Source organism: Gadus macrocephalus, chromosome 3 (assembly GCF_031168955.1).
Source record: "Gadus macrocephalus chromosome 3, ASM3116895v1".
In the NCBI taxonomy this organism is placed as follows: Eukaryota; Metazoa; Chordata; class Actinopteri; order Gadiformes; family Gadidae; genus Gadus; species Gadus macrocephalus.
The window spans coordinates 23,948,810-23,963,224 of NC_082384.1; the positions used below are offsets into that span (position 1 = coordinate 23,948,810).

The 14,415-nt window shown below is 44.8% G+C and overlaps 1 protein-coding gene and 1 long non-coding RNA gene across 2 annotated transcripts; one reads left to right on the forward strand and one right to left on the reverse strand.

The window, feature by feature from the left end:
* The first annotated feature begins 8,141 nt into the window (after positions 1–8,141).
* Positions 8,142–13,533, forward strand: LOC132454678 (keratin, type I cytoskeletal 13-like). Its single transcript, XM_060048192.1, has 8 exons — positions 8,142–8,768; positions 9,068–9,150; positions 9,801–9,957; positions 11,242–11,406; positions 11,582–11,707; positions 12,279–12,496; positions 12,623–12,654; positions 12,832–13,533. Exons 1-8 carry the CDS (start codon positions 8,403–8,405, stop codon positions 12,936–12,938), a joined length of 1,254 nt encoding a protein of 417 aa, XP_059904175.1. The 5' UTR covers positions 8,142–8,402; the 3' UTR covers positions 12,939–13,533.
* LOC132454688 (uncharacterized) lies at positions 12,841–13,794 on the reverse strand. Its single transcript, XR_009524977.1, has 2 exons — positions 13,194–13,794; positions 12,841–13,042 (listed from the first exon to the last, which is right to left on the reverse strand). It is a non-coding gene; the product is annotated as an uncharacterized LOC132454688 (long non-coding RNA).
* Between the last annotated feature and the right edge of the window lie 621 nt (positions 13,795–14,415).

A 14,415-nucleotide genomic window follows, 5' to 3' on the forward strand; every position in this document is an offset into this window, starting at 1 on the left:
GTTTGTGTTGGCATATGGATGTGAACTGACTGCTCCTGAGTTGCATTTGGCGAAATTGGCGTGCGGTATCTGTGAAATAAAAGGAAGAGCGATAGGGCGTGGACTTTGGACAGGGTGTCCTTCGGCTCAGCTCGGGTATTGGCAGGCGGGGGGGGGGGCCCCCCCCGCCTGCCGCCTGCGTCATGTGAGCGCCCGCTGTACCGTATTGCACTGTTTCGGCCCGTGGCAAAGCGAGTCATCCTCGCTGCTGTCCAAGGCATTTTGAGACGCAGCATTTATTTAATGCTCATATGACCTAGTGCTGAAAAAAAGTTATATGAAAAAGTGTGAGGGGAGCGGTGGTGCGCTAAACTTGTTCTGTGAGCAGCTGGGTCACGTGTGAATCATGGTGTGAACACAACGATCGATTTTCGACTGTGCGCGCATGCACTGGTGTAATTGAGCTGCGCTGCTATATATCTTTTTTATCAATGTAGCGAGTTGCGAGTCTAGTGCAGGCTGAGTTTTTTGTTTTCAGCACCCCCTGCTGAGAATACGTTCCCGCGGCTATGGGGGGGGGGGGGGGGGTCCTTCTGGGTCTGATTCTTAAGAGACAGGCGTTCACTTTATAATTTGGGTGGCAGGCCAGGTACTCAGGTGGTAGGGCGGCTGGTCTGACAACCAAAAGGTTTCTGGTTGGATCCCATCTCTGCTTGTGTCAAGCTGTCCCATTCACATTTACGTCTAGGGCATTTAGAAGATGCTTTTATCCAAAGCGTCTTATGATAGGGTTAGGGTCGGTACAGTAAGGATGTTCAAAGAAACACGTGCCAAGCAGTGAAGCACTAGCAATCGCTAGGTTAACCCATTCCCCATACACAAAAAAGATAGCTAGTATAAGATGCTACATGATGCTAAATACTATTCTTAAGTGCCAGGTCATACAATAGGTGTGTACATTAACTGAGGATGTACAAACCAGGATGTACAAACATAAAATAAGTGAGTCAGAGGGGTGATTTTAAGAGAGTAAGGGGAGAGAAGAGTTGGTTGCAGTGTCCAGGTGAACTCTGAACAAGTCAGCCGCAAGTCTTTTGCGGAAGCTGTCCCTTAGCAAGGGACCTCACACTAACTGTGTGTGTATGAAGGGATGAATGTGAGGCAATAATTGTAAAAGCGATTTGAGTGGAAACAGGTCTGGAGAGCGCCAAAGAAATGCAGCCCATTCACTATTTGCGATTCTTGTGCTTTGCTTTCACTGGATGTTAACACAAATGATGAGTGACATTACTACACCACAGAGAGTAGCGTATACCACAGCCACCTCAGAAGCTCCATCCTGGAAACTTTGACATGCGTGCATAACAAGGCTGTTATCATTAAATCTCTCTCACAGACGGTATGGCACAGGCCCAGACCACAGTGACTGTCATATGCTGATGTTATTCCATTCGATACCTTGTTAGATAAGATTCTTTAAGGGTGGCACCGAAAATATAAACTAACCATTAGACCGTTTGGCAAACAGGTTCTGACTATTTATTTTTCTTCTCATGGGTTTGTCTCAACCATTGTTTTTCAACCTGTGGAATGTGTACAACTAGGGGTTCTCGAAGGAACTGCAGGTATGACATGAGATTATATTGTTGACATCGACACAATAACATTATTTGAAAAAAACTAAACTTAAACCTATAAACTGATTATTGAAATAAATATTTATTTCGTAATATTGCTCGGTTAATATAGCATCGTGGCTTGTTATTATTTCAAATATAGTAATGCATTGTACATTCAAACATCTTCAATCTAATGAACACATAAGTCACGTTGCTGACCTTTCTTTCTCCTGTTTCCACTGGCCATGGCCTTTTTGCATCCATGGAGTTGTGTTAGTTGTGTGTAAAGGGGGCGAAGCCACTCTTTGCTCAACCACTGCATGTGTATTTATCTACCTTTCACCGTTTGCATATGAGGTGGTACGCAGAGTTCTTGATGACAGTTCAGTGGTTCACCTCAGGTCAAAGGTCCGGAACCACTGGCCTAGACTTACAGACAGATAGTAAATGACGAAAATATATATTCGGCTGGGGATTACATTGTCGGATGACCTCCTATTTGTTCCGCACACCCACACCAAACCACATTCAGACACTGACCTGGGGATTATTGTTACACACACAACTAATCTTGCCCTTCAATAGAATTACAAAACACCATTACACATCAGCGACACGTTTTTAACCCAGACAGACAGCAGATCATCAGGGAAGTATTTTACGGTAGTTGACGGACAAAATGCAGTTTAACTGACAAATGTACACTTTGTCAGTATTGTTAATTGGTGTATTTATGTCAAAAAGCCCGGTTGTATTTCTGTATGCATATCTGTGTGTGGACGACAAAGAACAGGTAAACGCTGAAATAGGGACATTCAACAACAATATAAATGTCATTTCCAACCGTGCGTGCCAACACTACAAAGCAGATAACGAAAAGACAACCAGCAAGGTCTGCCAGGAAACGTATTGCCACACAGTTGTCCATGCCAGCTCAGCAGCGTGGTGTGCATTCGGCCCAGGGTCGCTGAGGACGCAGTCAGTCCGGGACACCATCCTGAGCTAATCCTGTTAAAAACATTGGAGGTCTGGGCGATTGCAGCCGAGGTCCTCACACCTGGATCAGATGGAACCGACTCCGGCGGTCTGAAACTCAATAAGAATGTGGCTAAGCCAGTTCCGAGCCCGAGCACTCCAGTGCACTCCCATGGGTTCCAAACGGTAACCCGCGGTTGCACGAAACTGGCACACAGGGAGTGTTATGACTGGTGACTCAGCATGGGGGTTTTTACTGAAGAAGACAGACAGGCCGCGACTGGTAGGTCGTCAATATGATGGAGGAACAGGAGACAGGTCAATTCGACTTCTGGACCATTGTCCTGACAGTTTTAACCGCTTTTGAGAAACTGTCATTTTGTTTTGGATGGCTGCCAGAGTTGTTTAAAATGATTAGCTATAAACAGGACCGGTGGAGTCCTCTTGTTCGTGACCCCATGACACCGCTTTCCTCCTAGTCAGATTGGGAGGATCTCTTTGAACGTTGCTCACATGATTGTCTCCAAAGCAGCTGTTACGGTGGTTATTGGATGGCAGTACACACTTATTGGGCCTACAGAGTTCTGCTCCATTATCCTTCAATGGTTGACACTATAAACACCTTTGTATTTGAGGTGTTGTAGTCCAAATCCATTTCAAACCAAATGGTGAACGGAAGTGAGAGAGACTTGAAGGTTAAGACTTGAGACTTGAAGGTTAAGATTTGAGACTTGAAGGTTAAGACTTGAGACTTGAAGGTTAAGACTTGAGACTTGCTTGTGAATTGAAGGTTAAGACTCAAGACTTGCTTGTGAATTGAAGGTTGAGACTCTGGAGACTAAGCACATTTGTGATTTACGTTTGCTCTGCAGTTCAAGGTAACGTAACTCTGCAGCTAAGCTCATCGATAATAGAACTTTTAGGGTGCACTCACACTAGGCCATCTGGCCGTGGCCGTTGGCCATTTTCACACCTAACCGTGCTCAAATGGCCCCATTGCTCTCTGGCCTGCACTCACACTAGGCCATCTGGCCGTGGCCGTCGCAACTGTGGCCTGGCCACGGTAGGCTCTTGTCCATACGTCATCACGTCGTAAGTAATACGTCATCACTAAGCGTCCGCTGCATGGACCATAATAAAGTCTAATAGAGTTCTAACAACAATGGACAACAACACAGAGAACACAGTTCGCACTTTGCTGAGTCTGTTACTTATTTGGATATATGTTTACCGTTTAATGGGAAAGAAGGCTCGTCGCCTTTATTATGTCCGTGGTCGTCGCATGGACTATACGTCATCCAGCTCAGGTTGCGTAGCCGTGCGTGTGCGCGTGTCGGCTCACTAGCATCTGTACCGTAGCGGTCCGTGCCGTAGCAGCACACCTCTCCCAAGTGGCCAAATTGGCCCAGCCTGGCCAGACTGGCCACACTCACACTGGCAGATTTGAGCACGGTTAGGTGTGAAAACGGCCACGGCCACGGCCAGATGGCCTAGTGTGAGTGCACCCTTATACATGTAAGCATCCGATAACGAGCTAACCGTTGTAACCACATTGTTACCATCTCTTGATTGAACATGCAGCATCACAATTGTGCAGCATCAGCAAGACTAGATATCAGATGCAGCAAATTTCATACGACTCCACTAACTCCACTCAATCCATACCTACCACTATGACTACTCCACACCTGAACTTCCCTAGCGCAGGCACAGAAGACTTGGTTTCATATCAGACGTCAGTTCCCTTGGAAGACAAAATATTTAATTTAAAAAGTAAGGTAAAATGTTTGAGCCACTGAGTCAGAGGAGATGCGGTAGACGTCTGAGAAGCCAGACTAAATGATTAAGTTGTGACAATGGGTACACCTATCCTCAGAACCCTGTGCAATCCAAATGAACTGGTTCTACAGACAACCTATCAGACATACAAGGCATTCTTTAAATTGCACAGCCACCGAAAGTTTGAGATGTGAGCCGTCTAAATTGCAAGGTGATTAAAGGGAGTTGGCCGCCCGATATTTAAAGTTAGCCGTTGACAGAGTTAATAACAGCTCTTTGATTGGGGTAAAGGTTTCTGAAGAAGGAAATGGACCGAGACAGATGATCTCCGACAAGAATGTCCGGAGATCAGAATGGCTGAGCACAACAAAAGCTTTGCATTAGGTTTGGGTGCTCCATAAATATTTTTAATGTTTCACATAATTTTGGTTTGCATTGGTTGGAGCTGAGCATCAGGTAAAGTCGGCCTAACCGGCGTTTGCCGCTTCCTTTTTGAAGCTATATCTCCTTAAATTAAATGTTCTGTTTTGTGGTTCAAATACATCCATAAGGCCGTATGGGCATGCAGAATCGCCTGGAGCCATTAAAGCATACAAGTAATCATAGAAGGATGTATATTTTTTTTACAAGGAAACTGTTCAACGCAGAGAAAGATGTGTGAGACAGGAACAAACTCATGATCCCCTTCTAATCTGTTTTGACAGTAGACGAGCTTGCAGAGCACCTCCCGGGTTTGCCAACAGATGGTTTCTTTTAAGAAAACAATTACCCTCGGAGTGTCACATGCAAAACTTCTCCGGAATAAGGATGGGCAAACACTGAAAATGTCAAACAAGTTGGGGCGACCTCAATCCGTTTTACATTAAAGGAGGGGCCACCAGAGATCCAAGCTAGGGTTGACAATGCACGGTTTGGTGTACTGGGTATGTAAAATGCTGAACACACGCTGACAACACAATGATACACATTTTCATAATTATTGGTCTCATAGACGCTGAGGCGCTGCGAATGATTCAATAGATGAACATGTTGTATCACTTTTTATTATAGACTCCATGGATGATAAATAATGGGATGTATCCTAATTATCTTGTCATGAAAGAATATAACACAGGCTAGCATTTCAATAGCACCTCTGAGTTAACCAAATCATCAAAATCCCACGTTGACTATGTGGATTATTGCCAATGTATTATTATTAGTTATGGCTGGATTACGTTGTGAGAATAGAATATGGTATAGAATAAAGAATAGATCATAGTATAGAACAGGGGTCACCAACTTTTTTGAACCAGAGAGCTACTTCAAGGGCACCCAGTTTGATACACTCTTATGAAATAAAAAATGTGCTCAGTTTGCCTTTAGTTATAGATTATTATTAATGATTAATGATACTCATCTATGTGAAGACACTGATCATGCTAATGATTTTTCACAATAATTATCAACAATGACAAAAAGGTGGGAAAGAGTTGTTCAAGAATGAGTTGTGCTATTTTTTTAGAACAGGCCTGCGGGCCCCTCACATGGTCCTTGGGGGCGCCCTGGTGCCCGCGAGCACCGTGTTGGTGACCCCTGGTATAGAATATAGAATAGAATATAACATAGAATATAGTGTGTTCCCCTTACTGTATCCGGGCGCAGTGATGTGGATTTTGTGATGTGTTTTACTACACTTTTAGGGAAGCTACTAAAACGCAATGCGCCAAATCTGGAAGGATCCGATACGGAATAAAGGACACCCTTATTTCTGGTTATAATTAAATAATTATTGCTTCATGGACATTTAGGGAAAATCGAAACTAACCCTAAGTTCATAGATGACCCACAGAAAGTTTCTCACACTGGAAAATAAAATAAAAATAAGAAATAAGAACGAAGGTTGAATGAATGTGCGAATGAATGTCTTAACCGCAACCAATATCACAGGAGTGGATGATGTAGAGCTGTTAATGTCTCATAGTTGGTTAAAATGTAGCTTTATTTATGGGAAAAATTTAACGTACATTTGTGCACCAATTTTTATGAATCTTTATTTAATGTTTCTATCACCATATTTGCGCTGAATACTAAAGATTGAAATATGTTGTCAATGTCTTTTCCAAAATCTTTGGCTGATCGTATTCTTCTATAAGGAAATAAAGTATTAAAAAACGAAAGGGTTCAAAAACACCTACAGGGTGAACGTTTGCTTTAGGCGACTGGGAAAACCTTTGAAGATCAGATATGTTTTTACTCAATTCTCTGGTATGAGGAACTGAGAAAGAAAACATTCATGGAAAAAAACTTTGCGCCGATCCCAAACCGCCCTGTGGAAATGAAACTATGTCCTTGAAGTAACCACGATCATTTTAACCGCTGTTAAAAGGTGAGCAGGATACTGGTAACCCAAAGCCAATCAGCAGGTTAATTTGACTGGTTTATTGAGATTACCTTTAATTAATTGGCAATTGTTTGGCACCAAACATGTACATACTGTATGTATTGGTATACATTGGAAGCCACTGGATTGTAAACTGCCACAAACCCTGAATGATTACCCTGAAAAGTCTAAACAATAGAATGGTTGATGTGGAATGACAATCCTTGACACCTCCGTCCATGGAAACTTTCTAAGGCAACAACAAACAGACCTGGTTTCTGCGTTTGACCCCCAGATATAACTCACTTGAACACACACAAAAAAATTAACTTTAACCAACAAACCGGCCTAAAGAAGGAGTTATCTTAGTGTGTACTCCCAGTTTAAAAACACAACAATGAATGAGCTGGTTCAGTCCTTGTTCCTTTACTGGAAGAACTTCCTCAAAGTTCAATATTAGCCACTAATAATGTTTATTATTACATTTTAAACGCATTATAAAGACTGTGATCTTTTCAGGTCTGGATCACTGCAACATGACTGCAACTCACCATTGTCATCGCTCAGCCAGACGGCGTGACAAGGCTAAGAATACGGCTGCAGGCTTTGAACCAGCTTCACTGCTCCAGTCCTAATGATATTGACATCATAACAATACAGGTTTCCACATCAAGGTCCATTGTCTGTGCCTCAGCCTCAAACCAAGGGGTGGCAATGAGTCATTTCTGTTTTGGTCCCCAAACTCAGAAACCATCACCCATCACCCATATCGGAGGATTACATAATAGTGGTTCAAAACTTTAGACAATGCTTGTACTTTCTTGCATGTTACCCCTCTTGTAGTCTATCCTATGCTTATCTTTGAGTTGTGACTTTAAAGATATCAATTAATAAAGCGATGAGTATACTCGCCTTGTGGGGAAGACGCTGCGTCCCTCTAGTGGCGAGGTGAGGGAACAAACACTGCCCAATGCATGGGACTCCATTCATGGAGCATCCTAGTCACACACGAGTGAATGCAGGTATAAAAGCAGTTGGACCAACAAGGGGAAGAACATATATAAATAGATCTCTTAAAAGAGAGTCGACTACTTTCTATTATGTGTTGGTTGGATTTGAACATTAATCATGGTCATTAATGGTTATGGAATTATACCAGTAATTGATAATAACGACGTCTCTTTAAAAGTACAGGCTAAATGTGACTAAATATCCAAGCAGTGTAAAAAGCCTGGGGGGAAATTATGATTTTAGTGCAGAATCCTGGGACATAAATAAATGTGTCACATGCGTGCAAAGCCATCGTTAACTTGAACTTCTTCACCTTTGCCGGTCTGGAGGTTTGAAGTAGTATTAGTATTAGTATTAGGCTGGTTCTACCTGTCCGATTCTCTTCCGGAGACACCGACACGCTCCCTCATCCAGCCGCCGGGCGTGTCGAGTCAGCCCCCGGTGTGATCCACCCCGCCCTGCAGACAGGACACACCCTTGATAGCGATCGGCATCTCCCTCCATACGTCACCTGATAACGACTTTCTCCAACCTGGCCGCTCCCACCTCCATGGGTATAAAATCCTTCGCGTACAACAGCTCCATCAACGTGTCTCCCAACACCAACCGCACCTGTCGTCTACCACTTTAACAGTGACATCACCTGTCGATCAGCCTACCAACACCTGCCTGTAGTGATGAATATCCGCTCCGGACGCACGGGGACGTCCCTATACTCCGGGGGGTACCGGAGCTCCCGGGCAGCCAGCGTCTATGGCGGGGCCGGGAAGGGAAGCGTCAAGGTGTCGTACGCGTCGAACAACAGCAGTGGGTTCGACCTGGCCAACGGGCTCGGGGACAACGGCACGGGACACTCGGTCAACGGCAAGGCCACGATGCAGAACCTCAACGAGCGCCTGGCCACCTACCTGCAGAAGGTGGTCTCATTGGAGAGCGCCAACGCGCAGCTGGAGCGGCAGATCCGCGAGTGGTACGAGATGAAGACGCCGCAGGTGCGGGACTACAGCAAGTACGAGATGATCCTTGATGACCTCCGTCGAAAGGTTAGTGCCCCCCCTACTCCCCTGCTCTCCATCCATTAAACAGACAGCGAAACATTTAAATGCAATAGAACTTAGTATAAAACCAAAAATATATGTTAAAATATATGGATTCACAATAATAAATGAATGTGTCATTTATTATTATATATCTTTTTTTATTAATTCGTTGAAAGTTTTACAAATAAAAGCTATGATCAGGTTTTGGATTGCAAATGCTGAATAAAATGACCCGTAGTATTAAAGAACTTGATACAATGAAACCCAGCCATATCACATTTTAATTTACATTTTTGTTTCAGATCAACGTTGCCAACATGGACAATGCCAGAATCCTCCTACAGATCGACAACGCCAGGTTGGCCGCCGACGACTTCAAACTGAAGTGAGTCACTCGGAAAGTGTTAAAGTGTGAGAAAACGAAAAACAAATGCATCAGTGGTTCTTGTAAAGCACTTAAAATCATCAAGAACCCTCGACAAAGATCATGTTCGCTTGAAGATATTACATCACACATCACATAATTCAGGTCTTTCACTTCGCTCTGGCCCCGTGTCCTGGTTGTGTGTGCGGTCAACAGAGCGAGAGGAAACCGGCGGAACTGGTTCCTGTTGTGTTCCAACGTGTCTTTGTTGTTCAGTGGTGTGTTTGTTGTTGGGGGTAGAAGCACACACTCATCCGGCCACACCTTTCTCCTAATGGTTGACCAGAGGGCATCCTCACCGATTTTTTTTTACTGTACCTGTGATTAAGGGCTATACAAATTAATTGAATTAAATTAATTTGTATAGCCCTTAATCACAGGTACAGTGATTTAATACCCTAACCCTAATCCAAACCCTTGAATTGAGTTTAATCACTGTACCTGTGATTAAGGGCTATACAAATTAATTGAATTCAATTGAATTCAATTAATTTGTATAGGCCTTAATCACAGGTACAGTGATTAAATACCCTAAGTGATTAAATAGCCTAACCCTAACCCTAACCCTAACCCTTGTATGGAAAGGAACTAAACCATTCCCTCCTCTACAGGTACGACAACGAGCTCCTCATGAGGCAGTCTGTGGAGACGGACATCCTGGGGCTGAGGAGAGTCCGGGACGAGCTGACCATGACCTCCAGCGACCTGGAGATGCAGATCGAGGGGCTGAAGGAGGAGCTCCTCTACCTGAAGAAGAACCACGAGGAGGTGAGGAACAGACCGGTTCACCATAACAAACCGTTTTCTGTCTCTCGATGCCTTTCTGAGGATGCAACGGGATACAAATCGGCAGCCTCGTCGCGTAATAGCCTGAGTTTCATTTTGGCAAAATTGTGATGTCTAGCCTAACTCTACTCTCCTAACGCTGCTGATTGGCTGTATCCTAAGCCAATCAGAGTGCTTTTTAACATTCCATAATCACTATCCGCCCAAGTCAGCTATTTTACTTCCGCATTTTTTACTCCCAATAAAAGTAGAACCTTAAAATATGACTTAGGCAATTATGCTATGAGTCTAACAGTATTTAAGTGATCTCGTGAACGTTGAACAAACCATTAGTGGATCTCACCTGCTCCCAGGTGACAGATTTCAACTAGGAAACGATTTGCATTGTGCACACGAGTGATCCTTCCTTCACTCTGAGATGAGTGCATAAGAGATTGGCCAAGTCATGTGTCTCTAAAGACAAACATTAAATTATGAATGCGTGCTTAAACTGCTGTTCAACCGGATTTCGCACAATAAACAATGCACACCTCACTTAATCGCACCTATCCGCATTTCGTGGGGCATGCCCACAGAGTAGGTATTTACAACGGCTGTGTGATTACCGGACAATGGCTGCTAAAAATTCGCCCAACGTATTTGAAATCCTACACTACAACATGCAGTCCTTCGGTAACACAACCCTATTCATACAAACCGGATCTGGACAAACAGGCCTACCTTATCACCATGTCCTTCCTCGTGTCGAGTTTACATATCTTCCCATCTCTTCCTGCTTTTGCGGACCAACTTTGACCACACTGTTAACCGCCTGAACGGCCGACCTGAACTCACCCCTTCAGGCACCGTCCTCATTTGCACAAGTTAACGATGCAAATAAGCAGCCCTGTTCGTCCTCTTTGTGTCTTGTCCTGTCTTCTCACTAACTATCATACGCACTTATTGTGTGTTGTACACGTCTTGGCACTTAATGCACGCACTTACAGTATGTTGTACTTTCTGGCACTTAAAAATAGTACTTGTAATACGTATACGGGATAGCGGTTAACGTAGCGATTGTTAGTGCTTGGCACTTGGTTCTATGAACATCCTTACTGTTCCGACAGACATATAGTGTTTCTCCTTCTTCTGACAAATTTGCTTATTGTAAGTCGCTTTGGATAAAAGTGTCTGCTAAATGCTCTAAAAGTAAAAGTGAAGCATCTGTGCAGGTGACCCTTGGCGTTCGTCGACTGACCTATGACCTTTTAAACCCCCCTTTCGTAGGAGCTCGCTGCGGTCCGCTGTCAGTTGAGCGCGGGCTCGGTGAATGTGGAGGTGGACCCCGGCCCCAGACAGGACCTGAGCCTTGTCATGGACGATCTCCGGACCCAGTACGAGGGCATCACGGACAAGAACCGCAAGGACATGGAGTCCTGGTACAAGGGCAAGGTGAGGGAGGCCGGCCAGCCACCGCCGCCGCCAATCGCCCAGCAACCAGTCAACCATATACCCACTCTCCGCTTCTGCGCCGTTGTCAACGACACAACGTGACGATGCCAGTGTTTGACGTGACAGAGTTTAAACCTCGACCGCGTCGCCCTGTCTTTTTTTTTTTTGTACCCAGTTCGACGAGCTGAACAAAGTGGTGGTGTCCAGCGAGGACACCCTCAACTCCTCCCGCAGTCAGATCACCGAACTCAAGAGGACCCTGCAGTCGCTGCAGATAGAGCTGCAGTCCCAACTCAGCCTGGTACGTACCCGCACGTACCCCCCCCCAGGAAACCCAACACACCCCTAAACACCCTCGAGCACCCCAACGCACCCCCACGCACCTCAGGCACCCCCGAAACGACCGAAGGCACCCCCACGCAATCCGACACACCCCCATGAATCCCAACACATTCCGCACAGCCGGCGCACATGTTTTGTTTCCACAGACGCATACAACCGTCATCGTGTTTGTTCAGTGCCCTAAAGCCGTTCCATCTCGGGTCTAAAGAGTAAGGGCTACACAAAGCCAAGCCCTAATGCCTCGAGGGTTAAGGAGAGCATCTCTCTCTGAGCCACGCAGCCTGTGGTTTCTCTTTGACCGTTGTGATTCGTCGAGTCTTGTTTCGGTTCCTCTTTTTGTTTGCCTTGAGTAGCTTCTGCTTTAAGACAAGAAGGGCACTAAATCAAAATACACATATTATGTAGACGGCACCGGTACCTTTCCTCTCAGCAATTGAAAGGGAGGTACGTCAGGAGAGAAAAGAGTCAGTGCTGGCTCGGAGGTGCACCTCAGTCTAACCTCCCCTCCATCTGGAACACGCCCATGGCAGAAATCTGCTATGGAGAACCAGCTGGGGGAGACAGAGGGCCGCTACAGCCAGCAGCTGTGCCAGCTGCAGGCCATGGTGAACAACCTGGAGTCTGAGCTCGGCCAGGTGAAGACGGACATCGAGAGGCAGGGACAGGAGTACCAGATGCTGCTGGACATCAAGACCCGCCTGGAGATGGAGATCGCCGAGTACAGGAGGCTCCTGGATGGAGAAATGACGTGAGTCAAGACTCACTTGTTCAGAGTTCACACATATGTACTTATTGTAAGTCGCTTTGGATATAAGCGTCTGCCTAATGCCCTGAATGTAAATGTAAATTGAGCAATTTTTGTTCTGTCTTCCAGCACGACAGCCGTTGTCACGACGGTCACAAAACGTAAGTTTGATCCAACACTTGTTTTACAGATTTAAACCCTACACACTAACAAAGAAAGCACAAAGATTGACGTGAAAGTTTAAGTTCAGTTAAGTAGCTAACAAGCATCTCAACGGCGTTACAACTCTGACTGATTGACAGGTTAACTAACAGCTGCCATTTTGTCTTCCTCTGCAGGTACGCCAATCGTGACCAAAAGAGTCAAGATGGTGATCGAGGAGATTGTGGATGGTAAGGTGGTATCTCGCACCGAAGACGTTGATGAGGAAATCGTTAGCAAGTGAAAACCCTGGAACCGAACATAACTACGCAAATCTGTGTTGAAATGAACTCACTGATGACCAATAAGTTAAGAGCTGCATCCCCATTACCCCCATCTTTGCCCTCTCTCGCTCACTGATCATCTGATCGTCTCAGAAAGCCCAGTGAGGGCCCCAAATTAGTTAACTTGGGGCCCTCACTCAGAATGTAGTTTTGTTTGTTGGCTTTGGGAATGGTTTGGCTTTCTGTTGGACACCTCTTAAAGAATTTGCCTCAACACACAATGTTTTCACTGTTAAGATGTTAAATGTTAAGATATTAATTGAATACTTGGTGTTGATGAAATACAAATATAATAAAAAAGTATTCTTGTGAACTGAGTTAATGAATGAACAATTGTTCATGTTGAAAGACATATTATGTAAGACATCATCCACAATCCATCTATTTGACCTTCAGTTCAATTCAAAATACATTGCCATGTTTGTACAGCAGATGGCGCTGTTATTCAAAAGTTCGCCACAGTATTGTCAGAACTTCGAGGTATTAATCTATGTCTATTTCTTGTTGCTTGTAATGACAGTACACAAATCACAAATAAAACGCATCTTCTGAATAGTCATGCTTATTTTGATGGCATGTGCATTACATGCATGTGTCATGTCCACTCATTTATTTCACATGTATGACATCCTCCTCTAAACACACACACACACACACACACACACACATACACACGCACACGCACACGCACACGCACACACACGATCTGGGAATGGGAATCTGGAGTTTCCAAATGTACAGCCTATTAAAACATCAGCCAATAATCACATCAAAGCCATGAAACATCCAATATCCGGTATTCACGGTTCTACCTGTGCTTCGTGTCACTCGTGACTGGGGGGGTGGGGGTCGACTCGTCAGCACATTGAAACGAGCGTCTCCCCAACTCTGCACCACGGCCGCTGACGTCAGCGCGGTAGTCACCTCTCCGGTGACGTCACAACAGAGCATTCCCGTCTGTTGCTGTCGCCACCTGGCGGCGGGACACGGTCACTTACCAAACATTACGTAATCTGGGAAGGGAAACAGGTGCCTCCATCTAGAGACGTGGGGCCTGCAGGCGAGTCGGAGAATACAAATAGACGAGAAGGGGGTTGTCCTTGAGACGATGAGCAACAGAAAAACAAAAAAGGAGAAACGTGAGAGGTCACCAGTGGTGGTCTGCCGGAGCAGCCCTTCTTAGTTGGCCCTTCATTGGTTTTAGTATCGGGCAAAGTCTGCGGAGTAATAAAAGTTGCGTGTTTGTTTTGCGTCCCATCCTCTACTTTTATTTAGCATTAATAGTGATAAAGCTATTATTTTGTGATCTTTCAATCCAAAGCGGCCAATCGAGACCTCATCCCAGCTAGTTGTCGGGTTAACTTAAACGATCAAATTGTAATTTGAATCAGGAATATTAACTAAGGATCCTTAATAGCCTGCAGACCATGTAAAGTT